At 42.8% G+C, this 24,950-nt stretch overlaps 3 protein-coding genes across 6 annotated transcripts in view; 2 read left to right on the top strand and 1 right to left on the bottom strand.

Moving 5' to 3' along the window:
* ZNF613 (zinc finger protein 613) overlaps window positions 1-1,621 on the bottom strand; it is a 46,144-nt gene extending 44,523 nt beyond the window's left edge. For all 3 annotated transcript variants that reach the window (XM_069551474.1, XM_069551465.1, XM_069551463.1), the window contains exon 1: window positions 1,492-1,621. The gene's annotated coding sequence lies outside the window, so the exon portion shown is untranslated. The remainder of the gene's footprint in view (window positions 1-1,491) is intronic.
* Window positions 1,443-24,665, top strand: LOC138419169 (zinc finger protein 84-like). 2 transcript variants are annotated; one of them, XM_069551559.1, is made up of 7 exons: window positions 1,628-1,787; window positions 3,617-3,706; window positions 6,247-6,437; window positions 8,707-8,833; window positions 9,579-9,674; window positions 18,398-18,490; window positions 21,141-24,665. In XM_069551559.1, the coding sequence occupies exons 3-7, from the start codon at window positions 6,423-6,425 to the stop codon at window positions 22,427-22,429; spliced, it is 1,620 nt and encodes a 539-aa protein (XP_069407660.1). In that variant the 5' UTR covers window positions 1,628-1,787; window positions 3,617-3,706; window positions 6,247-6,422; the 3' UTR covers window positions 22,430-24,665. The 2 variants fall into 2 exon arrangements, with proteins under 2 accessions (XP_069407659.1, XP_069407660.1); XM_069551558.1 differs by lacking the exon at window positions 3,617-3,706 and having other exon boundaries at window positions 1,443-1,787.
* ZNF577 (zinc finger protein 577) lies at window positions 11,127-12,679 on the top strand. Its single transcript, XM_069551565.1, is given in 6 exon segments — window positions 11,127-11,798; window positions 11,800-11,872; window positions 11,874-11,909; window positions 11,911-12,191; window positions 12,193-12,233; window positions 12,236-12,679. Coding segments are annotated over 6 exon segments (1,404 nt in total). The 5' UTR covers window positions 11,127-11,181; the 3' UTR covers window positions 12,592-12,679.
* Window positions 24,666-24,950: the final 285 nt, after the last annotated feature.

Below are 24,950 nucleotides of genomic sequence, written 5' to 3'. Positions count from 1 at the left end.
AGCAAGTCCAAAAGTTAGAGAAACAAATTCCATTAAATCTCAGGGCTAATGTCTTTGGTTCACTGCTCTGCCCTCCAGGCACTATAGATCACATTGTAGGTGGGAATCAAAACTCTCACTATAATGAGGAAGACAAGCCAACAGCTTTCCTTTTACATTCTGCACACCAGTACTGAGACAGGCTGGGACCCAGGACACTTTGCTGCAGTGCCTGCATCTGGACAAACAGCCCATCCAGAATACAGAGGAACTATAAGGGACTAAAAATAACTGCCTGGCATAGGCAATAGGGGCAAATTATGAACAAGATACACAAAGATCCAAACCCAACTGCTACTTTTGAGGTACTGTGAGCAAACACAGGCTCCTATGTGTGTTCCCTGCAAACAGCCTTAAAAGGAATGGGCAGACCACCCAAGCCACCCCTCCCCTGGACCTGCCCTACCCTCACACCATTTAATGGACCAGATCACCACCTGCCCTGTAGCAAGAAAGGGTACCTGTTACTTGTTTTCACTTCCTCCTGCTACAGCACCAGGCCCAGTAAAGCATTGCCTGAATTTATCTGGCCTCTTACCAATTTCTATTGGCTAGAATCCAAGAACTTGGTCAGTAACAGAATGTACAGCTCAATGAAACCATGTTATTTTTCCTGCACTTATACCTTCTATATTTCCAGCACCCAGATCCCTGTTTGCCAGAGTATGCATTTTATAAACATGCATGAATGTTCTCTGAACCAAGTTGTATAATTACAGGGTTGTTGTTTAGTTGGTACATCGTGTCCGACTCTTTTGCGACCCCATGGACTGTAGCTCTCCAGGCACCTCTGTCCATGGGATTTCACAGGCAAGAGTACTGGAGGGGGTTGCCATTTCCTTTTCTGACCTTCCTCACGTAGGGAGCGGTGCTTTAGTCAGTTGCGTCACAGTACTCAACAGAATCACTTCCCTTAGAGCTTTTGATTCAAGTATTTCTCACCTTTGTGCAAGTGTGCAAGTAAAACCTTACCCCATCTTTGGCTCATCCCACTGTGGAAGGGGGGAACCATGCTTCTCCGCTGGCTTTGCCCCTGATCAAAAGTGTTTCCCATTTCCTCTACACCAGTCATTACAAGAGCTGTATAATCCCGCCGTTTTACCCACTTTCAGACCTGTGCGCTTCTGAACGGTTCTCTAAACCCTACAACACCCTCTCCAGTCCGCATTCCTAGAATACTGCTCGGTTCTCCTTCAATTGTTGCTAGGTTTGGCTTGGGATCCCTCCCTGTTGGATTTCTTTGAGACGGTCGCGCTTCTTAGCTTCATCTTAAATCAAAGGGCCTTCATGTCCGCGAACATCTCTGCCCAGCCTGCAGAGATCCAGGTACCCTTGAGTTTCTGAGAAGCTAAGCGTTTGTGCAGCGCCCCTGGCAAATGTTCAAAGTCATGGCCCAATGGGTCAGGTGGGCTGAAAATAGGGTGAAATAAGTCCTTTTCGATAGCTTCTCACCGTTTTACACCTTCCCGCGAAAGGAAGAAAAACGAAGCCCTCACCGATCAAACGGAACTATGTGGAAAAACGGCTGCTACTGGTAAAGAGCCGCGAACCCGGCGCGGAAATGCTGCGTCATCGAAGGCTCGCGAGAAGTCAGGATCCGGGTCTTTGGAACCGCCGCTTGTGAACCTCGTCGGCCGCCATCCTTTCAGCTTCCAGCATTTTTGCCTGCGGCGGAGGGTGGTCGCCAGGTTGTAAAACAGCTGTCCTGTGATTTGTCTCCAGCGGTGAAGACGGAAGTCATCCATCAGGTCGGTGTTGGGTTCTGGGCGTGTTTCAGGGCCAGGGAGAGCGCCTTAGGGTGTTTGTTGTTGTTGTTCCAGATTGCGTAGGGGTAGGCGTTGGGGTGAAGCGAGTGGTTATGCCGGCTGGTGCCTTTTGTGTTTGTGGACCACCCCGGGGATTCGTGTTGAGTGTTTTCTCTGGTGGGGGATCACGGGTTCCCGTGTTGGATCTGTAACCTAGCTGGACGCCACCAGGCCTTCCTGGCACAGGCCTTCCCTCATATCCTGTGTTTCAGCTCCTCTCTGAAGTACCTCGATAATAGTACTTGATGTACATTTCATGAATTGTTTTGCAGAAGTTAAAAAAAAAAAAACCCTCCCCCTCTCTAACAAAGAAGAAGATATTAATAAACTATTTAGTGAGGTAGGGCACAGAACCCCACGCCTCCTGGAACCCAAGGACTGATAATGTTAACCCCTGTGAAACCTTCCTGCTACCTCACCATCAGCCAGTTAAAGAATTGTGCGCAAGCTGATCTTAGACCCTGCAAACCCTCTCCCTCACCTGGCTTTTTAAAGTGCTTTGCCAGATCCCTTGGCATTTTAGGGCAAGAGCCGTCTTGTCTCATTGCAAGGCCTTGAAATAAACATTTCACTGTTCCAGACAACAGCGTTTCAGTTTGTTTGGCTTTGCTGTGTCTTTCAGCATGACAAATTGGGAGGTCTTTGCTGGAGAATAAAACATTTGGGGTGTCTGTTGTTGGGGATTGGAACTTGTGTCTGCATTAGGGACAGCGTTTGGGGAGCTTATTGCATGTTTAATTTTAGATGTGAAGTTTCTGGTCTTGAATCCATGTTTACTGTATATTCCTATTGAAAATACTTGGTTTTCAGGTTCATCCTAAAATCAGGGCTTCCCTGGTGTTCAGCAGTAAAGAATCTGCCTGCCAATGCAGGAGACCGAGGTTTGATCCCTGGGTGGGGAAAATCTCTTGGAGAAGGGAACGGCAACCCACTCCAGTATTCTTGGGCTTCCCTTGTGGGTCAGCTGATAAACAATCCGCCTGCAATGCGGGAGACCTGGGTTTGATCCCTGGGTTGGGAAGATCCCCTGGAGAAGGGAAAGGCTACCCACTCCAGTATTCTGGCCTAGAGAATTCCATGGACTGTATAGTCCATGGGGCCGCAAAGAGTCAGACACAACTGAACAACTTTCACTTTCCAGTATTCTTGTTTGGGAAATCGCATGGACAGAGGAGCCTGGCAGGCTACAGTCCATGGGCTCACAAAGAATTGGACACGACTGAGTGACTAACACACTTTAAATACTCCTCCAGAAAGCAACTCTTATTAAAATTTAGTATATTTCATTTTTAGCATTGGGATCAGGTGTGTAGGTATTGGTATGATTTTATACATTTTAAATCTAACATCCTATCATAACATTTGAAAGTTTTATTTCTTTTCTTTTAAAAAAACTATCGCAGTTATGTTCCATCAAGTGGGTATTTTAATTTGGGAAGAAGCAATACAGATGTAGGTACTACACTTTTAGGAACGCATAAATGGATTTCTGTTAACTCAAGTTTTTTTTGTTTCTTTGACCAGCTGTGATGTTTTTCTCTATGTGTTTTGGACATGTTTTATTACGTTTGTTTGTAAACAGGTTATACTTTTGTTGTAACTGTAAATAGTGTCATTTTTTTCCCATACTACCCTGCTCCCTCAATTTTGTGTTTTCTAATTTTATGTAATGCACAAGAGCAAAAATTAAAAAGATATACTTATTTTGTCACCTCATTCCACTCAGATATTACTAATTGATTCCTTCAAATTGATTCCTTTATGTTTTCTAGTTGAGCATCTTTGTTATCTGCATATAGAGTTGGCCAGGTGGCAAGTTTATGGACTAGAATAAGAAGAAACTGCTTCTCCCTCTGACTTGGGTAGGTTAATCTCCGAGTCAGGCTTCATCAGTTGTGAAAAAAGCTGTCATGATTCCCACTTCATAGCTGTTAGAAATATGGAATGAGCAAAAGTTCTTTGAGTACAAAGCAGAGTGCCTGATAGTCTGAATAAATGGTACCTGCACTTTATCAAGTTATTACTCTTTCTCAAAGGTGTCCCACACACTTTATTGAGATGTAGTTGGCACATACATATGTAATTCTGTAAGTTTAAAGGTGTACAGTTGTTTATTTAATACACTTACATATTGCAAAATGATCACCACCGTAAGTTAGCCAACATCTGCATCATGTGACATAATTACCATTTCTTTTTAGAGGTGAGAACACTGAAGATCTACTTTTTTTAATTAACTTTCAAGTGTATGTGCTTAGTTGCTCAGTCATGTCCGGCCCTTTGCGATCCCATGGACTGTAGCCCTCCAGGCTCTGCTCTCCATGAAGATTCTTCAGGCCAGAATACTGGAATGGGTTGCCATGCCTTCCTCCAGGGGATTGTTGCAACCCAGGGATTGAACCCAGGTCTAATATGGTATTTAACTGTAATCACCATGCTGTACATTACAGTCCCCTTAAAAGGCTTTTAAATTTTATTTTCATTGATAATTTCTTTCTCTTTAAAGTTTTCTTTATGTTGTGAGATTTCTCAATATTTTATATTCCGGGAATAAACCATACCTGTTCATAATGATTTGTTCTTTTAACATGGGACTGAATTCTGTTTGCTTATAGTCTACCTAATATTTTTGCACCTAGAAATAAAAAAATGTTTTGGATTTGCTTCAAAATAATCCAGTGGTGGTGGGGGAGTGAATGGCAGTGTAGATAAAAAAAACAAATTAGGGTTGAATTGATAATTATTGAAGTCACACAATGGATATGTGGAGTTTGATTATGCTGTTCTTTTTTTTTTTTTTAATCTACGGCTGCACTGGGTCTTCATTGCTACACACGGGCTTTCTCTAGTGCGGCAAGTGGAATTTACTTTCTGGTTGTGGTGCACGGGGCTTCTTACTGAGGTGGCTTCTTTTGTCGCAGAGCACAGACTCTAGGCACACGGGCTCAGTAGTTGTGTGTGCCTCGGCTTAGTTGCCCGAAGGCGTGTGGGATCTTTCTGGACCATGGATCGAACCTGTGTTCCCTGCCTTGGCAGGCAGGTTCTTAAGCACTGAACCACCAGGGGGTCCCTGAGTACACTGTTCTCTATCAGGGTTTTTGTACATGAGGTTTAAATGACTGTTCTTTCTTTTGCTTGAAATGGTAAAAAAAAGATTGTGAAAATGTATAAGTGAAACTGATCTGTACTTTTCTTTAAAAGCTTTTTTCAAGTATACACCCCAAATTAAAGGCTAGAATGTTACAGAAATAAAATAAAAACCAAATTAAAAAGAATAGAATATTACAGGGACTTCCTTGGCAGTCCAGTGGTTAAGACTCTGCCCTTCCACTACAGAGGCATGGGTTCAATTCCTGGTCATTCCTGGTTAGGGAACTAAGATCTCACATGCCAAACAGCATGGCTAAAAAAAAAAAATAGAGTATTCCACTACCCTAGAAGCCTCCACCTGCTAATCTCCCTCCTCTCCAGAGGCAATTACTTTCCTAAAAACATATTAAATTTGCCTGACTTAAGTTTATGTAAGTGGAATCATGTATTACATATTCTCTTGTGTCTGGCTTCTTATGTTCAATATTTTGTTGTGAAATTCATCTAAGTTACTGCATGTAGCAAAATATTATTTCTTTTCATTGCTATTAGTATCCCACTGTATGAAAGTAAAAGAAATTGTTAGTCCCTCAGTTGAGTCTGCCTCTTTGCGACCCCATGCACTGTAGCACCCTCCAGGCTTCTCTGTCCATGGAATTCTCCAGGCAAGAGTTCTGGAGTGGGTAGCCATTCCCTTCTCCAGGGAATCATCCCGACTCAGATTGAACCCAGGTCTCCTGCATTGCAGGCAGATTCTTTACCATCTCATTTCTTTTTATTGCTCAGTCATGTCTGATTCTTGCAACCCCATGGACTGTAACCATCAGGCTTCTCTGTCCATGGAATTCTCTTGCCTCTCCAGGCGAGAAACTGGACTGGATTGCCATTTCCTACTCCACTATGCTATATATATGTACACATTCTGTTATGTTCTTTTCCAGTACTGTTTATTGTAAGACACTGAATATATAGTTCCCTGTGCTGTACAGTAGGACCTTGTTGTTTATAGGGCCAACATTTTCGTGCTTCATTTTTCCTGAACTGGATCTGTGAGATCTTAGCCATGGACAAGACCAGGAACTGGTTTTTATTTCCCATCTTCTCTTCTGCTTTCACTCTTTTCCAGCTTTGTCAAAAAAGGCATTCCTCTCACCCATTTCATGTTTCTGTGGGACCCAGCCCCATGATAGAAAAGCCTTTCAAGGAGTTAAAGAGACTTGAACTATTGGGACATTCTGTTAGAATGAGTACTCGTGGCTAGAGAGAGCTGTGGCCACAGGTTCAGTCATTGAATTTGCTCTTGAATCCACAGGTTCTAGTCTACAGGAACATTTTCAGTGATAGAAGAAGGAGGCTTCAGGCTTGGGAGGGCATGGATTCTGGCAGCAGCCTGACCTGAGATCCCTGACCATAACCTCCAGGCAGGCCTGGAAAGAGAAGACAGAACACAGCCTGGAGTTACACACCCTTTCTTAAGAAGTAGAGAAGATGAGCAAGGTCCAGGTGAGGTTTGTGTTATCTGTTTTAATCCTTTGTTTCCTAGGGGACTTGTGGAAGCTTCTAAAAAGCAGTCTGGTGAAGTGAGAACAATATGAAGTAAAAAGTGAAAATGATGGTCCCTAAGTTGTGTCAGACTCTTTGGGACTCCCATGGCATGTAGCCCACCGGGCTCCTCTGTCTGTGGAGTTCTCCAGGCCAGAATACTGGAGTGGTTAACCATTCCCTTCTCTAGAGGATCTTTCCAACCTGGAGACAGAACCCTGGTCTCCTCCATTGCAGGCAGATTCTTTACCTTCTGAGCCACCAGGAAAGCCCTGAGAAGAGTATATGTTAATAAAAATTAGGATCTGGTGGACAGTAAGTTTAGGCTAAAATCTTAAAATAGAGGCAAATTCTTCCCTTATAACTTCTTAACCCCAGTTTCCAAAAAAATGAAGTCAAAGCCAGTTATTGTTGGGTGATCTTTGTGTTTTTACTTACACAAATGATACATAGCTCCGTTCACGTGCACAAGGTTTAAGCACACACAAGTCTTTGCACCAAAAGAAAATATCCTCTTTCACCTTTTTCTCACCAAAGGCCCAACCCGAAGGGTAACATGTTAATAATTTGGGTTTCCCATCAAATTCATGTTTGGTAAAATATATCTATATTTAGATTAATTTATGTATATCTTAATATATGTATTTGTATGCGCATACGTATGTAAACTTATAGATATGTAGCTGAATATATTATTAAGAGTTTTTCATATGTCTGGGATGAGACTATATACTATATAAACTATATACTATAGACTACATACTATTTGGGGGCTTGATTCTTTTCATTTAAGAGAATGCCTTGAAAATCATTGATACCAGTATATTTAAATCCGTCTCATTGATGTTAATGTTTGCATAATATTTCATAGCATAGAGGTTTAGGATACCTTGTGGTGCAGAGGTTAAAGCGTCTCCCTGTAACGTGGGAGACCTGGGTTCGCTCCCTGGGTCGGGAAGATCCCCTGGAGAAGGAAATGGCAACCCACTCCAATATTCTTGCCTGGAGAATCCCATGGACGGAGGAGCTTGGTGGCCTACAGTCCGCGGATCGCAAAGAGTCGGACACGACTGAGCGACTTCACTTCACTTCTTTTGTCTGCCTCTAATAGACATCTAAATTAATAACAAATTTTTCACTCATATAAACAAAGACATTCTTACTGCACAGTGTCTTTTATTTCTATGCAAATATTATTTGAGTTCTTTTCTAGGCTGGGAAGGACTAATTTGTAGAATTCCACAGGGCTGTGGTTTGAATGTTTGTGTGCCTCTACAATTCATTGTTGAAATCTTAACCAGTCAAAGATGATGGTATTAGGAGGTGGGACCATTTGGAGGTGTGTAGATCAGTCATGAGGGTGAGGTCTTCACGAATAGGATGAGTGTCCTTTTAAGAGAGAATGCACAGGGATCCCTCACCCTTCCCTGCGAAGGTTCCCGCTATGAACCAGGGAGCGGGCCCTCACTAAAAGGTGGCCATGATGGCCCTTGATCCCAGACTTCCCAGCCCCTACAACTGTGAGAAATAAATTTGTTTTTATAAGCTACCCAGTCTGTGGCATTTTATTATAGCAACCCAAGTGGACTAAGACACAGTCACAGGCTTTTCCCTGGTGGCTCAGTGGTAAAGAACCCACCTGCCAATGCAGGGGACACAGGTTCAATCCCTGGGCCAGGAAGATCCCACATTGCCCCAGAGCTAAGCCCGAGCACCACAACTACTGAGCCTGTGCTCTGGAGCACGGGAGGCGCAACTGCTAAAGCCCACTGGCCTAGAGCTTGTGCTCTGCAACAGGAGAAGCCATGACAGTGAGAGGCCCACACACCACAGCTAGGGAGTGGCCCCCACAACTAGAGAAGCCCATGCAGCAACAAAGACACAGCACAAAAATAAATGAATACAGATTTTTTTTTAAAAAAAGACACATGGTCTATCCTACGTGAAATAGCCACAGCTACAGTGCACATAATTTTTTATCATGGGGAAGATAAACAGAACGTGTTCCTGGGACTTCCGTGGTGGTCTAGTGGTTAGGATTCCAGGCTTTCACTGCTGTGATCTGGGTTCAGTCCCTGGTCTGGGAACTGAGATCCCATGAGCTATGTTGTACGGCCAAAAAATAAAATGAGATCTCTTCTGATTTATAAAAAAATAAAAGAACATGTTCTTACTTTTTTTTCCACATCATATATTCCATCACGAATTGCATTGGAATTTGTTATTACAGGGCCCTGTGTCATTCGAGGATGTGGCTGTGGGCTTCAGCGGGGAGGAGTGGCAGCTACTGGGCCCATCTCAGAAGGCCCTGTACTGGGACGTCATGTTGGAGAACTACTGCAACTTAGTGTCAGTAGGTAAGGGCAGCGTGTGCCCAGGCCACCCAGGATGGCTGTTCTCCTGCTCTCTGTCCATCTCTAGCTCAACCCAGGCCTGCTTCACCTACACCCTTCTCAAATGACTGACCTCCCTGTCTACAAATTTACCCTGGGCCCAGCTAATGCCATTCTGGCTTTAGATCAGAACATCTCCACTATGAGAGCTTTTCGTAGGGATGGTGACGGGCGTGCCTCTCTGCTGGTTTCCCTGGTAACCAATGAGCCAACCTGACATCAATTTCCCCTGTAACTGGTAACGCACCCCCCACCCCAGCAAAGACTGCCGTCATGTCCCACCTGCCATGTACCGCACACAGTGGGGTGTTGCTCCAGGACCTTGTGTCAGACAAGTAAGCTCCTCCCTCCGTTAAACCATTGATGTCTCTGTCACCGACTCCAGGCTCTTTTTCTGTGGTTTGAAGTTGGGTGAGTCCAGGGCTTGGCTTGGAGGACTGCAAGGTGCATCCCAGCAGACAGCATTATAGTCAGTTGCCTTTTCTTTCTCATTCAGTGAAATCTGTAGGGTTCCTGAAATGTTGTATTTTATGGTTGGGACTAAAGCACTGTAGGTCCTAGAATGCATGTTCTCCCTTTCCAAGTTAAAGGTTTTTACTTTACCAAAGTACAAGGGATGTGGTCCCCAAAATCAAACTTTGTACAGTTCTCGTAGATCACCTTGGCTCAAATGGTCAGCACCAGCCATCCCATGATTTCCCGTTTACAGGATATCAGGCTCCCAAACCAGATTCACTCTTTCAGCTGGAACAAGGAGGACCCCCATGGACAGTCAAGGGAGCAGTCCTGAGTCCAACCTGCCCAGGTGAGTGAGCTCAAAACAAGAAGGTGGGAAGAAATGACACAAACATTCAGTTAGTCAGTGACAGATTGACATTTCTGAAGTGTTCCCTGACACCGTTTGTGACCCAATAACCTAACACTTTTCTGCATGTTGTTATTAGGGCTGTTCTTCTTTGCCTGCTATTAAAGGATAATGTCTTTTTTTTTTACAGTTTTCGGGATCTTACTGTGGTTTGTCTCATCCTAGACCTTGCGGTCTTAAGCTGGTTCCGTGCTTCCCAGCACGCTCCCTCATGCCTTCTCCTTTCCTTTGTCTGCAAGGGCTCACTCTCTGTCCTCCACCTTGCTCACTCCGAGGTCCCTGTCACCACCCATACAGATCGTTTTGCACTTAGCGCTGCTCCCTGCCTCTGCAGTATCAGCTCCCCTTTTGACAGCTGTTCTCCCTCCCTGACAACCCATGTCACCTTCATTCATCTGAAAACCACACACACCTTGTCTCCCAGGGGACCTCTGTCTACTGATTGACCCTCTGCTTCCCCAGCTTTCAGGTTAGGGGTTTTGTTAATCTTCTGTTAAAAGTTTGACTCAGTCTCCGGGCCTCAGCTTTCTGTTCTCTGCTGGAGGGCCCCAGGTTGACTCCTGCTAACATCTGACCTGCACTCTAACCCTCTGTGTGTTGCCAGCCACCAGGGCCACTGGCCTGTGTTGCTCTACTTCCTGTGCGTGAGACCAGAATCCTCTTTTCTCCCAGATCCTGTCTTCACCCTCAGAGTGTGTGTTCACACATATGGAAGATTTAAGCTCTCTGACAGATATCCCTGGGTTGACAACTCTCTGTCTATAGTCTAATCTGCCCTCTGATTCTGCATTTTGCCTACATCCGAAGTAATTATCCTGCGAAATCTTTTTTCCTTTGGTTTCATGAATGAGATCATTTTTCCTCCTGGTGAATTCTTTTCCTCCCCATGCATTTTGTTTAGGTTCTACCATATTGCTCTGCCTTTCAGTTACCTTGAGTCTTTCCTATTTGCTCTATTATTTCTGAAGGTCTCTGTGGTGGTCCAGTAGTTAAGACTCCATGCTTCCTCCGCAGGGGTCACAGGTTCGATCCCTGGTCAGGGAACTAAGGTCCCATATGGCACAGGACACGGCCAAAAAAATTTGAAAGACCTTCTGTATGGATTCCAGGTGCCTTCTTTTGGGCTTCTCTGGTGGCTCAGGTGGTAAAGAATCTGCCTGCAATGCAGGAGACCTGGGTTCGAGCCCTGGGTCAGGAAGATCCCCTGGAGAAGGAAATGGTTACCCACTCCAGTATTCTTGCCTGGAGAATTGCATGGATAGAGGAGCCTGGCAGGCTACAGTCCATGGGGTCACAAAAAGTTGGACATGACTGAGTGACTAACACTAACTGCTGTTCCTATTGAATTTTGTTTTATAATACTATCATTTTTTTCACAGAGCATAGCATACACTTCCATAGTAGACATTTCTCTTAGACTGGGATCTTATAAGAGCTAACTCAAACCATGGCATTTTTATACTCTGTTCCCCCCCCTCTAGAATTATCATGGATGTTTTCATTGTTCTTTGTCCTAGAAGAAATGTGGGAGATTGATCCTTTGCAGTGGCACCCAGAAAACCAAAACAGGATTAAAATTTTGGAAAGATGTCCACAAAGTTATGCAAATAATTTTGACTTATGCAAAAGCCTTGTTCCTTTAACACAAAAACACAATAAGTTTGGCTCACACTGTAGAAGTTTAAAGTCACAGTTAGGTTTTGTTGCTGAGAATAGAAGATACGCAGCAAAGGACTCTGATGGGTTCAGTGGGTGTGGGAAATCATCTGTCTGCCTCCAGGATAATAAAACTCTTAGTGGAATCAAATACCATGGTTGTGTGAAACCCAGTAGCACTAAATCACCGCTCAGTGGCTGTCAGAAAACTTGCTCAGGAAAGAAGCCATGTGCATGCAGTGAATGTGGGAAAGCGTTCTCCAGGAAGGCCCAGCTCATTAGACATCAGAGAACTGAAAGGGGAGAGAAGCCCCACAGATGCAACACATGTGGAAAAGCATTCATCAAGATTCAGCCCACTGAACGTCAGAGAACTCATACGGGAGGGAAGCCCCATGAACCTAATGAATGGGAAAGCCTTTTCCAGAAGGTTGCAGCTCATGGGCCTCCAGAGAAGTCACACAGGAGAGAAGCCCTACAGGATGTGGTGAGTGTGGAAAAGCCTTCAGCCAGAGGTTACCGGCTCAAGAGACATCAGCATTCTCACACCAGAGAGAAACTGTATGGCTGCGGTATGTGTGGGAAGGCCTTTTCCCAAAAGGCTTACCTCATTGCCCATCAGAGACACCACACAGGAGAGAAGCCTTATGAGTGCCGCAAACGCAGAAGAACCTTCTTTTTTAAGTCTGACCTGACCAAGCATCAGAGAATTCACAGGGAAGAGAAACTGTGTGAGTGCAGTGACTGCAAAAAGGCCTTCTGAAGCAAGGCAGAGCTCATTCAGCACAAGCGGACTCACACCAGAGAGACCATACAGCTGCAGTGAATGTGGCGAAGCCTTGGCCGACGTGTTCTCATCAAACATAAGAAGACTCACTGGGGAGAGAAAGCTGTAGAATCCCCAGAGCTGGAGATACCCTCCTCCGGGTATCATAGCTCTTTATGCCTGAGTGAACTCATACAAGAGCAAAGCCCTGTTAACACAGTGCCCAGAGAGATGGTGTCTTTGGGAACCCAGTGCTTATCAAGCAGTGAGCTGCTAATGGGCAGAAACAGAGTGATTGTGGCCCAGTCTTTTCTAAGAAGTCAGGCCTCAGTAGATAATCGGGGGTTTACTCAGGGAATAAGCCTCAGAAATGCAGTGAATGTGATCACCCCTTCAGTAATAAATTACGTCTTGTATGTTACAGATACTGCATAGAAAGAAAAATCCTTGGGGGATTTTTCCTCCAGAGATGGGGGAGCCTTAGCCAGAATCTTCCCCACATTCATTATGTGTCAGTGCTCACTTAGGGCAGAAATGCTGGATTTCCCTGGAGGTCCAATGGTTAAGCTTCCAGTGCAAGGGGCACAGGTTAAATCCCTGGTTGAGGAACTAAAATCTCACAGGCTGTTGTGGGGTGCAGCCAAAAATATATATATAAAGAGTTGATTTCGGGACAGAAATGCCATGGATGCAGTGATTGTGTAGAACACTTCCATGAGAAGTTAGACTTAGTAAATATCAGTGAGATCATATGGAGCAGAAATGTAGCTCTTGTGGGGAACCTTTTTCCCAGAAGTGATATCCTGGTGAGTTTCAAAGAGTTCCCATGGGACTGAAACCTTAGGAAAGAGTGTGATGGTCTTCAGTGATCAATTATACCTTCTCACTTGTCAGAGAAGCATAGAAAGACAACTCTAGAGGCACTGAAAGTGGAAAAAACACGTTTATAAAGTGGGGAAGAACTCATAGAAAAGAGAAATCCCCTGAAAGCCATTAAAAAAAAAAAAAAGGAAATTGTATCCCCAAATTAAGTCCTGTATCACAGTTTTACCTTGGGAAATGGGGAGAGACTTCTCTAAGTAAAGGAAATCTTCAGTTGAGTCACTCAGTCGTGTCCGACTCTGCAACCCCATGAATCGCAGCATGCCAGGCCTCCCTGTCCATCACCAACTCCCGGAGTTCACTCAGACTCGCGTCCATTAGACGTCAGGAATTGCAGTATGGAGTGAAAACCTCAGAATATAATGAATGTAAAAGTACAGCTGTATTAGTTTCTTGTGGCTGGTGTAACCAATTTTCACAAAGTTAGTGTTTCAGAATAACACCGTGCATTAGTCCAGAGATCTGAAATCCAAAAAAATGCATCTCTCTGGGCTTAAAAACAAGGTTGTTGGCAAGGTCACATTTCTTTATGGAGGTTCTAGAGCAGACTCGGTTTCTTTGTTTTTCCAGCTTCTAGCAGCTGCCCAAATTCCATGACTTTTGGCCCCTTTCCTTCCTTAAGGCCAGTGATGACTGGTCAACTCTTCATCTCTCACTTTTCTGCCTCTTCCTTCCACGCTTAAGGACCCTTGTGATTACATTGGGCCCACCCAGAAAATTCAAAATAATGTCCTATCTTAAAATCAGCTAATTAGCAACTTTAACTTCATCGCTAACTTGTGTCCCCTTTGCCTTATAATATAGCATATTCACAAGTCCTGGATATAAGGATGTAGACATCTTTGGGAGGCCACTATGCTGCCTACCAAAGGTCACCCTTTGGCACCCAATGGTTCATGTCCATCCCACATGTAAAATGGATTCACCCTATCCCACCATCTCCAAGTGTCTCAGCCTGTTACAGGACCAACTCAGAGTCCAAAATCTCACCTAAAATGGATCCACTCAGGAGTGCCAAATCTCACCTTCTAAAGCTAATATTGGTGAGCCTCTGGGTATAATCTGCCCTGGGGCACCATGTGAACCTTAAAACTCTAGAAACTATTTGGCCTTAAAATGACTTAATGCCATCTTCTGCCTTAACTCCCCTTCACCATACAATGTAACAGGTTTCCATATTCTGGGAATTGGGACATGAACATCTTTGGGATTTGCCATGATATTGCCTACCACAAAAGCATTAGATTTCAGAGAGTTTCACTTCAATAAATTCCTGCCTACCCCTTAAATAAATTTGAAACAGCATGTTCTCAGTGAAGCAGTTATCTAAAGTAATTATGATCTAAGTACAGTTCAGTTCAGTTCAGTCGCTCAGTCATGTCCGACTCTTTGCAACCCCATAAATTGCAGCACGCCAGGCCTCCCTGTCCATCACCATCTCCCGGAGTTCACTCAAACTCACGTCCATCGAGTCGGTGATGCCATCCAGCCATCTCATCCTCTGTCGTCCCCTTCTCCTTCCCCCAATCCCTCCTAGCATCAGAGTCTTTTCCAATGGGTCAACTCTTAGCATGAGGTGGCCAAAGTACTGGAGTTTCAGCTTTAGCATCCTTCCTTCCAAAGAACACCCAAGACCAATCTCCTTTCGAATGGACTGGTTGGATCTCCTTGCAGTCCAAGGGACTCTCAAGAGTCTTCTCCAACACCGCAGTTCAAAAGCATCAATTCTTCGGCACTCAGCTTTCTTCACAGTCCAACTCTCACATCCATACATGACCACAGGAAAAACCATAGCCTTGACTAGATGGACCATTCTTGGCAAAGTAATGTCTTTGCTTTTGAATATGCTATCTAGGTTGGTCATAACTTTCCTTCCAAGGAGTAAGTGTCTTTTAATTTCATGGCTGCAGTCACCATCTGCGGTGATTTTGGAGCCCCCAAAAATAAAGTCTGACACTGTTTCCACTGTTTCCCCATCTATTTCCCGTGAAGTGATGGGACCAGATGCCATGATCTTCGTTTTCTGAATGTTGAGCTTTAAGCCAACTTTTTCGCTCTCCTCTTTCACTTTCATCAAGAGGCTTTTTAGTTCCTCTTCACTCTCTGCCATAAGGGTGGTGGTATCTGCATATCTGAGATTATTGATATTTCTCCCGGGAATCTTGATTCCAGCTTGTGCTTCTTCCAGCCCAGCGTTTCTCATGATGTACTCTGCATAGAAGTTAAATAAGCAGGGTGACAACATACAGCCTTGACGTACTCCTTTTCCTATTTGGAACCAGTCTGTTGTTCCATGTCCAGTTCTAACTGTTGCTTCCTGACCTGCACATTAACATTTTTTTTCTTTAATCAGAGAATCTTGTACTAATTCTTAGATGTGAATACCATGGAATGCTCTTGAAACATAAGAATCAAATTATCAGCACTGGAAAAGAACTCTCTCCTAATGGAACATGAGATTTTTACTGCTGGAAATACTATCAAACATACCTTTTTATCTATTCTGAAATTGAATAGATTAACATATCCACACATAAAATTCCATGGGCAGAGGATCTTGGCGGGCTATAGTCCACGGGGTCACAAAGGTAGGACATGACTCAGCAGGCATGGATCAACCAGTAATGCTAATTTTACAGTCAGACATCCAATCAGAACCTATGCATGTATGCCAAGAAACAGGAAAATAGGACCCATAAACACGAAGGAAAGTCTATAGAAAGAGACCCAGAAAAATGAAAAAATATTTCTTAAAGAAAATAAAAATAATAAAAAATACAGAAAACAATAAATCTAAAAAGAGGGGAAAAGTAGTAAAAGAGACCCAGAAATGACATGGGTGATAGAATTAGTAGAAAATGATGTTAAAATAATTATTATAAATATTATATATGGTCAAGAAGGCTGTGTCAAGTGGATTATGGAAATTATAATTTTCTGTGGAATTGTCTCCACATGAAGAAAGGGACAGATTGCTCCCCTGGTGGCTCACAGGGTAAAGATCTACCTGCAACATGGGAGACCTGGGTTCAATCCCTGTGTCAGGAAGATCCCCTGGAGAAGAGAATGGCTACCCTTTCTAGTATTCTTGCCTGGTGAATCTCATGGGCAGAGGAGCCTAGTAGTCTATAGCCCATGGAGTTGCAAAGAGTCGGACACAGCTGAGCAACTGACACGCACGTGGCCAATTGCGCAGTGTCCCTTTAAAATTTTTATTTATTTCTGGCTGAGCTGGGCCTTTGTTGCTGTGTGTGGGCTTTCTCTAGGTGTGGTGCCCAGGCTTCTCATTGCAGTGACTTCTCTTTTTGCAGAGCATGGGCTCTAGTGCACATGGGATCAGTAGTTGCAGGTCATGAGCTCTAGAGCTCAGGCTCAGTAGTTGTGGCACACAGGTTTAGTTGTTCTGTGACATGTGGGATCCTTCCAGATGGGATTGAAACCGTGTCCCCTGCATTGGCAGGCAGATTCTCCACTACTGAGCCATAAGGGAAGCCTTGAACAAAGCTTATCCAACACCTTGCTCCATAAGGTACATCACTGCCTTCTTGCACTTGAAGACATTAGACGGTACTTGAACACTGTGCTTGGGACCATTTTAATCAGCAGAATTACCAAGAAAAAGTATAAAAGTATAAATTACCAAGAAAAGTGTCGTGAAAAACATGACCCTAAGTAGACCATGAAAAGGGTGCTTGTTTGCGATAGGAGAACTGAAATAAGACAGGATCATTTTGTTCACACTCAGCCAGGATCATACACATCGGGCAACTTAAATTATTTGTTGCTCAAATTATTCTATGCAGATGTCTGCAGATGTTCGTGCAAGTGCTGTGATTATTGATTTTGGGTTAAAAAGAAATTTTAGCAGTCAGGTGAATTCACAGTAAATCCATGAATAATGAGAACTGACTGAACTTTATTTTTTAATTTTTCTGCTGGTTTATGTACATCTAAATGGTCATTTTAATAATATCCCTTCTACATATTTTAGATATCCTGTTTCTCAATACAGTAAACCTTTATATTAAACATATTAATATCTTGTACTGATAATTCCTGCATGTGTAGTTATTTCATATCTGATTCTGTTATTTGTTCTGTCTGTTGAAATGTGTCCAAAAGCTCCTTGAGGGCAGATTTTTGCTGTGTTTATATGTTAGCACTTAGTTCTTCTTCACCTCTTAAATAATTGTCTGAAATGTTTTATAGAGACATTTTATGTCCCTGTTTTAGGGATATTTTACCTGTAAAATATAGTGAATATGCTTTTCAGAAACTTCTGATTTACTAGACTAGTTGATAATTAAGTGTTCAATTGCAAAATCAGTATAAGGGCATTTTACTTCTTTTCATAGTAACTAATGAAAACTGTTACCCAGAGAGAGAGAGCCTTGGTAACTTAGGGTGAAAACAGCCAGAACATATACCTGTAGGTCTTTTGCTTATTAGTAATGACCATCACCGGCTTCCTAGGTGCTGCAGTGGGAAAGAATCCACCTGCCAACACAGGAGGCCCAAGAGACATGAGTTCAATTCCTAGGTTGGGAAGATCCCCTGGAGGAGGAAATGGCAACCCACTCCAGTATTCTTGCCTAGAAGAATTCCATGCACAGAGGAGCCTGGCAGGCTATAGTCCATGGGGTCCATGGGATCACAAAGAGTTGGATACAGTTGAGCACACACATACACACACTCACAATGATCACCACACATTGGAAGAAGAATCTGTGATAATTAATAGGGACTAGTGTCATTTGAGGATATTTCTATGGACTTCACTTGGGAGGGGGGCTTCCCTTTTGGCTCAGATGGTAAAGCGTCTGCCTACAATGCGGGAGACCTACGTTCGATCCCTGGGTCGGGAATATCCCCTGGAGAAGGAAATGGCAACCCACTCCAGTACTCTTGCCTGGAAAATTCCATGGACAGAGGAGCCTGGTAGGCTATAGTCTATGGGGTCATAAAGAGTTGGATACGACTGAGCAACTTCACTTCTACTTATTTCCCTGAGAGGAGTGGTAGCCACTAGGTTCTGCTTAGAAGAGCCAACATCAGGATGTGTTACTGGAGAATTCTAATAACCTGTGACACTAGTTAACTGTGTCATTCAGAACACAGCCAATAGCCTTTCCTTTTTTAGTTGCCCTAACGTCCAAAGAGACTCCAGATACTGGGTTTGAGTTTATAGACAATCAATTTTCAGTCCTTCTGTTCCCATCAGAACTTAATGTGCTTTCATCTTCATTAGCTCTTTAATCTGCCAAGGTGAGAGTGTGTCCATTCCTTTTGTGCTCTTCCTAGACATCCCCCACCAAGTCGAATTGTAAGCATCCAAGTCTTTGTCATTTCCCATGAACAGGCTATCAAGCTACCATACCAGTTCTGATCCTTAACTTCGAGCCCAGAAAAGGGCCATGGAAAGAAGATGAAATGCAGCATCAGTACTTTTCAGGTAAGTAAGCAGATGAGAAGCCGCAAGATGGGTGACCTTGAAAGTAGTTGGAGGTGAAAGGTTGACCCTTCCGAATGTGTTTAGCAAGGCTAAAACTCTGAAGGTGGTGGTTGTTGTTTAGTCGCTAAGTTGTGTCTGGCTCTTTGCAACCCCATGAACTGCAGCATGCTAGTCTTTCCTGTCCTTCACTGTCTCCCAGGGTGAAAATAAACTCATGTCTGTTGAGTCTGTGGAACCATCTCATCCTCTGTTGCCCCCCTGTCCTGCCCTCAATCTTTCCCAGCATCAGGGTCTTCTCCAGTGAGTCAGTTCTTTGCATCACGTGGCCAAAGTATTGGAGCTTCAGCTTCTGCATCAGTCCTTCCAGTGAATATTCAGGTTTAATTTCCTTTAGGATGGACTGGTTTGATCTCCCTGCTGTCCAAGGGACTCTGAAGGTCTTTACAAACACCTAAATCATTGACAAGGCTCTCTTGCATGCTGTTTCCAGGAAAATGTGCCTCTTTTTCTCTCAGATTGATTCACTGTTCAGTAATTAGTTTCCTTACAGCATCCAGACTTCCTCCTTCTTCTTCCTGTTTGGCAGCGTCACTTCCTTTCTCCGCATTCTCTTTAGCTTCTTGCACGACTGAGTGACTAACACTTACCTGATCAAATAATGCCACAATTCTTCCAGTTAATACAGCAACACCAGTGCTGGTGGCTTTCTGTGGGCTGTGTGAGAATGTATCAGAGCAAACCAGAAAGTGGGGATATTGACCACTGGTGGTCTATAAATGTGATATTAGAGTTTTGGGAAGGTTGACTGTCTATTGCCTGCAGAATTAATTAGATAAGAAAGAATCAGTAAGATAGGGTGACTACACTTTAAAAGCTGAGGATCCTTTATTCTAAACTGCTTCCTCCAGATGTTTGTTCAAGACTTAACTTGGTGTCTTTCCTTTGTTGTCATTGTTTGTGCCTGATGAATGGACCTTCTCCATTCATCTCTGGGCATCTCCTAAAGTCTTCAGAGTTGCAAAGCATGAAGCTTCATTTTTGCCTGTTTCTGTCATTTGTTAACCAGTGTAAATTCATTAAATTTCATGGCCTTAACAATACTATTTATTTGCTGATGACCCCCAAATTTCTGTCTACTGACCAAACCCTCCCTTATCCTTATATAGTCACCTGATGCTTCTTTTCTACACTCAGAGATCTGATACCTACCTCATATTCACATCACTTTTTGTTCCTCTTTTCGCTCACACCACAAATTGAATCTATCAGCAAGTTTGGTCTGTCTCCTTATATCCCAAGGGCTCCACTCTTTTCTGTTACTGTTGTTTTCACTCACACATCAGTGTCCAGTATTTTTTGCCAGAATTGTGATAGTTTTCTTGAAAATACTCTTGACTTGTTTAATCTTGCTTCTCTCTGTTCTCCACACAATAATCAAGTGATTTTTTTTCAAAAATTTTGCTGTTTTTATTTATTTGTAAAAAGGAAGTAAGGAAAATGAGTGCTTGTAGCTGATCACCACCCCACCCCCCACAGCGGTCATGAGCATAAGCTTCAGAAACATCTGGCTTTTTAAAGACACAATGTTTTGACAGTTACCTGGATTGAAAAAACGAGGAATGACAAGATAAACCATCATGTAGAACAACCTTCTGAGTGGGAGGGTAGAGCGCAAAATCTAAAGTGTAATCTAAGGACAATGCTATATGACATAGCAGATCATTACCAATTTTCATAACCACAGTCCACAAGCCTAAAAATAGTGTTATGTCACAATATTTAAGACCTTGTAATTCACATACGCAAAGGATGACATTTTTGAAGTGAAAGCTAAGACATCTCTCTCCTAGTATTACCTTGAATGGCATCCTGTTACTGTTATTAATAATATAATATCTGAATCCTTCCAGAGTCGTCCTACACATGAGCATTTCCTGCCTACTGCCTACTTTCTAACTTCTTTATGTAAAAATGAAGTATAATGAAGTTAATTTTGCAATCAACCCACAGTATAACCAGCATTTAGATCGGAAATACCAGAGTACTGTGCAAGATGCCATTGTGGGAATCTAAAACAAATTAGTCATTCCGCATTCAGGCCATTATGAGTAATCCTCCTATATAACTTAATGAAAATGTCTTCTTTTATTTTCTATTTTTTCCTTTTGAAAATATTTATTCCTAAATAGTTTAGACTTCATGTGAAATCCCAAGATTATGCACAGATTTCATGTACATTGTTTTTGCAGATTCCCTTAAGTGGTAGTATTTTACCACATTTGCTTTATCGTAATCTGTCATTTTACACACACACACACACACACACACACAAGTACATATTGCTTTCCTGAACTCTTGACCCCTAATAATGACCCTTTATAAATACGTAATTGTGTATTTCCTAGAAACAGGTAATTTAAAAAACATAAACAAAATAGTTATCAAAATCAGAATATTACTACTTATACTGAACTATTACCCAATCTAGAGTTTCCTCAAATTTTACTAATTATTTCACTCATTTTTATAATAATAACTAAAAAAACAGCCTTTTTCTGGACCTTTAGTTGCTATGTTGTTCATTCTGCTATGAGTACTCTGGCTTTCATCTAGCTGTCAGGGTTTGCTAATTATAACTCAACTTCTTTAGGCAAGAAACTATATGGATGCAATCAAAATGCAGTGGATATTTGTCAACCACTCACAACCATGCCTTGGAGAACTCACGCAGGAAATAATTCCCATGGATGCCGTGATTGTAAGGGAACCTTTCCCAGTGAGTTAAAGCTGGTTACTCATCAGGACACTCACACAGGAGAAAACCAATATGGATGCAGTCGATGTCAGAAAGCCTTCATTACAAAGTCAGCACTTGCCTATCATCAGAAGACCCGACACAGAGAAGGAAAATCCCACAGATGCAGCAAATGTGGGAAGGCTTTTCCTTGGAAGTCAAAGCTCAGCTTACATCAGAGGACTCACTCAGGAGAAAGACCCTTCAGATGTGGAGTTTGTGATAAAGCCTTCATGGTGAAAGCACATCTCACTGTACATCAGAGAACTCACACGGGAGAGAAGCCATACAAATGCTCCGATTGTGAGAAAGCCTTCTCAAAAAAGGCTCAGCTCCTGATTCATCAGCGAATCCACACAGGAGAGAGACCGTATGGATGCAGTGAGTGTCAGCAAGCCTTCATCCAGAAGTCAGATCTCAGCGATCATAAGAAAAGTCATCACACAGCAGAGAAATCCCACGAATGCAGTGAATGTGGGAAGATTCTGTCCTCTAAGTCAACTCTCATTGTACATCAGAGAACCCATACTGGCGAGAAGCCCTTCAAATGCAGTGCATGTGATAGAGCCTTCACGTCAAAGGCACATCTCGTTATCCACGAGAGAGTTCATACAGGAGAGAGACCATATGAATGCTCAAACTGTGAGAAGGCCTTCTCCACTAAGGCATATCTCATGATCCATCAGCGAATTCACACAGGAGAGAGACCTTATGGATGCAGTGAATGTCCACAGGCTTTCATCCAGAAGTCAGGTCTCACTAACCATCTAAAAAATTGTCATGCTAAAGTGAAATTGTGTGAATGCCCCGAATGTGGGAAGGTTCTGTCGTGTAAGTCAACACTCATTATACATCAGAGAACCCACACAGGTGAAAAACCATTCAAATGCAGTGTATGTGATAAGGCTTTCACAGCCAAGTCCTATCTCACTGTACATCAGAGAATTCATACAGGAGAGAAACCATATGAATGCCCCCATTGTAAGAAAGCGTTTACTACTCTGTCAGCTCTTATCAGTCACCGGAGAACTCACACAGGAGAGAGGCCCTATGGATGCAACGAATGTCAGAAAGCCTTCTTTCGGAAATCAGTGCTTGCTAATCATCAGCGAACTCAGCATAGAGGAAAATACTGTGCACAGTGACTGTGAGAATGTGACAGAGCTCTTTCTATTAACCTTATCTACTCACAGAACTCACACAGGATGGAAATGCCGTAAGTGTTCTCATTATACAGACTGTTCTGGAACTCCTTAATAGGAAAGAAACCTTGTACATGGAATGAAAGTTTTACATCTTCCATCTGAAGACATTCACCTTGTTATACCTTAGGGATCTTGCCAAAAAAAGAAACATTATAAAGTCAGCGAGAATGGCCTTTTCTGGTGGTACAGTGCTATAAAGAATCTGCCTGCCAACGCAGGAAATGCAGGTTTGATCCCTGGATCGGGAGGATCCCCTGGAGTAGTAAAAGGCAACCCACTCCAGTATTCTGGCCTAGTGAATTCTGTGGGCAGAGGAGCCTGGAAGGCTACAGTCCATGGGGTCACATAGAGTCAGACGTGACTGAGCATGTAATGTAGTATAAAGGCAACGATTGTCAAAAGACTTTGTTTGAAAGTCACAGGCTATGCATTTAAGAGGCAGCCCATGTGGGTGCAGGGAAAGTGGGAAATTTTTCTTTTTCAAGTCATGTTGGTTATACATTAGGGTATTCATTCAGGAGAGGGACCCTGCAGTTGCAGTGAATACAAGCAAGCTAAGAAAAGTCACATCTCATTGTACATAAAAATGGAAGTTTCAGGAATGTTTTGATAATGACAGTATCCCCTAGAAAAGTCAAAACTCTTTGATCATCTTGCACAGGAGAGAGATCCTATGGATGTGGTGAATGTGGTAGTCTTCCCACATCAACATGATGTAAGATCTTCCGTACGTCAACAAACTCAGAGAGGAGGAGAGCCTTACTAATGTAGTAAACGTAGTACCTCCTTAATGTAGATGATCTCCTTGGACTGCAAGGAGATCAAACCAGTCAATCCTAAAGGAAACCAACACGTAATATTCATCAGAAGGACTTATACTGAAGCCGAAGCTCCAATTCTTTGGCCAACTGATTCAAAGAATGACTCATAAGAAAAGACCCTGATGCTGGGACAGATTGAGGGCAGGAGGACAAGGAGGTGACAGTGGATGAAAAGGTTGGATGGCATCACTGACTCAATGGACATGAGTTTGAGCAAGCTCTGGGAGATAGTGGAAGACAGGGAAGCCTGGCATGCTGCAGTCCATGGGGTCACAAAGAGTCAAACACGACTTAGCAAGTGAACAATGACCCAGGAATTCCACTCTTGGATATATACCCAACAAAGTTGAAAACAGATAATTAAATACTTACATAAGAATATTCATAGCAGCACACTGTTCACAAAAACCAGAGGGTGGAAACAACCCAGATGCCCATCAGTGGCTAAATGGATAAACAAAATACATGTATATATGTAATAGAGTATTAATCACTCATACAAGTGAACTATCAATACATATTATAAAATGAATAAGCCTTAGAAATAGTCAAGTGAACTATCGATACATATTATAAAATGAATAAGCCTTAGAAACAGTACACTGAGTGAAAGAAACCAGACCCAAAATACCACGCATTGGGACTTTCCTGGTGGTCCGCTAGTTAAGACTGCACTTCCAATGCAGGAAGCATGAGTTTGGTCCCTGGATGGGAAGCTAAGATCCCACATGCCACCCAACTGGGAAAAAAAAAAAAAAGATCACATATTTCTATAAAATGTGCAGAATGCATAAATCTGTAGAGACATAAGAGCTTCCCTGGTGGCTCAGCGGTAAAGAATCACTTGCCAATTCAGAGAAGATCCCCTGAAATGGCAACCCACTCCAGTATTCTTACCTGGAAAATCCCATGGACAGATGAGCCTGGCGGCCTACAGTCCATGGTGTCTCAAAAGAGACACAACTGAGTGACTAAACAACAACATAGAGGCATAAAGGAAATTGGTGGTTACCAGGACCTGGGGGGAATGGGGAATAGAGACTGAGTGATTAATGGCTGCAGAGTTTTCTGTTAGAATGATGAAAATGCTTTGGAATTAGATAGAGGTGGTGATTGCATAACATTCTCAGTGTAGTAAATGCTCAGTGAATAGTTTGAAATGGCTAACTATATTTTGTGAATTTTTACATCAATAAAAAAATGTTTGAGAAAAATAACATTGCAAGAACCTGGAAAATCCCATGGACAGATGAGCCTGGCAGCCTACAGTCCTGCTCTTGGGCATCTGGGTTGTTTCCACCCTCTGGTTTTTATTTGCACTCAAAATGCAAATAAAAATCATTTGTTGTTGTCCAGTAGGTAAGTCATGTCTGACTCTTTGCAACCCTATGGTCACACCAGGGTTCCCTATCCTTCACTATCTCCCAGAGTTTGCTCAAATTCATGTCCATTGAGTCAGTGATGATACTTACAGAAAAAAAAACCAAAAACCCTGCACAGCAAAACCAGTGTAAATATACAACCTTTGACTTAATAGATATTAGCTACCAAAACTTTATAGCTAACATCATATTTAATGATGAAATTTTGAAGATATTCTCTAGTTATTCACCAGTGAGGGACACAAATCTGCTGTCTCT

The sequence above is a fragment of the Ovis canadensis genome, chromosome 14 (genome assembly GCF_042477335.2).
Source record: "Ovis canadensis isolate MfBH-ARS-UI-01 breed Bighorn chromosome 14, ARS-UI_OviCan_v2, whole genome shotgun sequence".
NCBI lineage: Eukaryota > Metazoa > Chordata > Mammalia > Artiodactyla > Bovidae > Ovis > Ovis canadensis.
The sequence above is the reverse complement of the archived record's forward strand: the minus strand, read 5'-3'. Positions and strand labels throughout refer to the sequence as shown.